Source organism: Panulirus ornatus, chromosome 41, assembly GCF_036320965.1.
Source record: "Panulirus ornatus isolate Po-2019 chromosome 41, ASM3632096v1, whole genome shotgun sequence".
NCBI lineage: Eukaryota > Metazoa > Arthropoda > Malacostraca > Decapoda > Palinuridae > Panulirus > Panulirus ornatus.
In genome coordinates, this window is record NC_092264.1 from 2,187,501 (window position 1) to 2,190,000 (window position 2,500).

Here is a 2,500-nt window from a genome sequence, read left to right on the forward strand (position 1 = left end):
GGCGCCATGTCTCACAGTCAGCCATCAGATACACCACAGCGTGTCCAAGCCTCCACACCACCGTCCTACACAACCCCTCAAAGTAAGTGGCCATCAACTGCTGAACTATTTCTGACCCTTGTTCATGGCCTCCTAAAGGGGGGGGGGGGGGGGGGGGGGGGGTATTGAAAGCACCATCTAAAATGAAAGTCACTTTCTATCTATCACACGACCAGCTTCCTACATCTAAGGCTTGTGTTGTCATATGTCCCTGGCTCTCCACTCTTACTTCCACCCCTCGGTGACGGTACGGTCCTATCAGCAGCACAGTACTATCCTTGATCATGATGACCTGACCCCTCAGAGGTCAGGTCAAAGGTCCGGCTCTCATACTCCTCATTTTGTAAATTCTCATTTTCATCACAACTGCAACTTACGTTCTTCATTTTCTATGATGGTACTCCTATTCCCTTGTCCAGCATTTCGCAACTAATTTTCTTGCCTCATATACAGTAGACAACCTGATATCCTGCTTCCAGGCAACAGACTGGGTCGAGTTAACCGACCTTTTTTTTCCACTCAGCCTATTTCATTTTCATTTTACGAACTCTGTTGTCCCTGAGTCGGTCGCCGCAGGAGATGAACCACTGTTTACATTCAATGACCTGCAGCCGATCTGTTGTATCATTCTCATCTGCTCATGATTGTCGTCAGTAATAATAAGACTTAGCTGCTGCTCTCTGTCGTCTTACGACAAGAACGTCAAGGCTGAGGCAAATTCTCAGCACCAAGCATGATGGTCCGTTAACGGTCCGCCAACTGGGGGGAGATCCTGTTATTAACGCCAAGTTGTTCTTGTGGGGCAGAGATGCGGTTCTTGTTCGCCGTGTTGGCCGTGGTTATGGTAGCCCTCTCAGCGGTGATGGCTGCCCCCGACCCCAACTTCTGGGACAGGGTACGCCAGGCTGGCAGAGACTCCGTGGACTTCGTTAGAGGCGCCGCACAGGGCACCGGAGACATGGTCAGGGCTTACAGGTGAGTGCACAACATCCGAACTTTCTAGTCAACCTCATGAGAACGGTGGTTATGACGGCCAGTCACTCTGACCTGAGCCACCATACCCAAGCAAAGGGAGGTATCGTGCTCAAGAGGCTGATCTTGTAAAATCTTGCCTGGCCATACAGTATACATGACATGACGATATACACCCGACATATTCCTCCTAAAACCCCGCCGTTGTGTTGGCAGTGACATGCGGGAGGCAAACTGGCGCAACTCAGACAGATACTTCCACGCCCGGGGCAACGCCGACGCCGCCAGCCGTGGTGCAGGTGGCCGCTGGGCCGCCGAAGTCATTAGGTAGGTATTCCTCTCACCTTCAGCCCACAGGGGATAAAACATAAATCTAACGTAAGATTTTCATGAAGATTAACGGAAGGACTAAACAAAGGATCTCGTCTCCAACAGCAACGCTCGCGAGGCCGTGGACCGTCTGACAGGCGACAGCGCCGCTGACTCTGCCCGGGACCAGGAAGCCAACCACTGGGGCCGCAACGGAGGGGACCCTAACCGATACCGTCCACGAGGTCTGCCCTCACAGTACTAGTCACCTAGGCTTCCCTCCTGCTGCCACCACCACCAATGGAACAAGCTCCACTACCCCCGTTATTGCCACCTGAAACAAGAGCCACTACCCCTGCTACCACCAGACACCTCCACTTCTGCGACCATGGATTTCACCATTACCCCTTGCCGCTTCTGCATCCGATCAACCCTGCCACTGCCAGCACCCATCAACCCTGTCACAAAAGCATGTGATAATCTCTATCTCATGTCTTTCCCAATAATTATGACCTGGAACATTTCAAGAGACAGGTCTTTCACTTTCTCAAAATTTGTAAATACTTTCCCTTGACTTCTCTTTGTCCATTCTATAATTCTCTAAATTTCAATTAAGGCCCGGACTTGATATGGACTTTTGTCTGTGACTGGAGCCTTCAACATAAAAAAGAATGTTACCCTCCGCATCACAGTGTCTATAACAGTGGAAGATTGGCTTGGTTTTCCTCGCCTCCTCTACGATGCAACTTTAATGATATAATTTACTTGTTTTTCCTCTCATTAAGTTTGCTTAAACACAAATGAATAGCAAGCATCAAAACTGTAAAGTACAAAGCTTGCAATAAATCTATTAGGTGGGTAAACTGTTTCATATTACCTGTTACGAATGAAAAGTACACAACATGGTGAGATTCTTTATTTGTATTCGTGATCAAATCATAGCAGCTGATATTGTGGAATCTTTAAAGCACTGAAATTTTATTCGGGGCTTTTAAGTTTGAAGAAGATATGCAAAAATGAATTATTTTTAAAAATATACGTATACAAATATTTACGGTTCCTGTAAAAATGTCTAAAATGAAAATACAAAAGGAATTCAAACAGCAACAGACCAATGGGTCCTTTCGAGACTGTTTGGTTTGTGATGCTGGAACATATTAAGAATTTAAACAATAACCAG

At 47.2% G+C, this 2,500-nt stretch overlaps 1 protein-coding gene across 1 annotated transcript in view; it reads left to right on the top strand.

Annotated features, from left to right (window-relative positions):
- Nucleotides 1–2,183, top strand: part of LOC139761613 (serum amyloid A-5 protein-like) — a 2,257-nt gene extending 74 nt beyond the window's left edge. Inside the window, exons 1-4 of the mRNA XM_071685869.1 lie at nt 1–82; nt 846–1,014; nt 1,228–1,338; nt 1,447–2,183. The exon at nt 1–82 is cut by the window's left edge and continues 74 nt beyond it. Of these exons, the coding sequence (XP_071541970.1) occupies nt 7–82; nt 846–1,014; nt 1,228–1,338; nt 1,447–1,585 (495 nt within the window). The 5' untranslated portion in view covers nt 1–6 and the 3' untranslated portion in view covers nt 1,586–2,183. The remainder of the gene's footprint in view (nt 83–845; nt 1,015–1,227; nt 1,339–1,446) is intronic.
- The last annotated feature ends 317 nt before the right edge of the window (nt 2,184–2,500 follow it).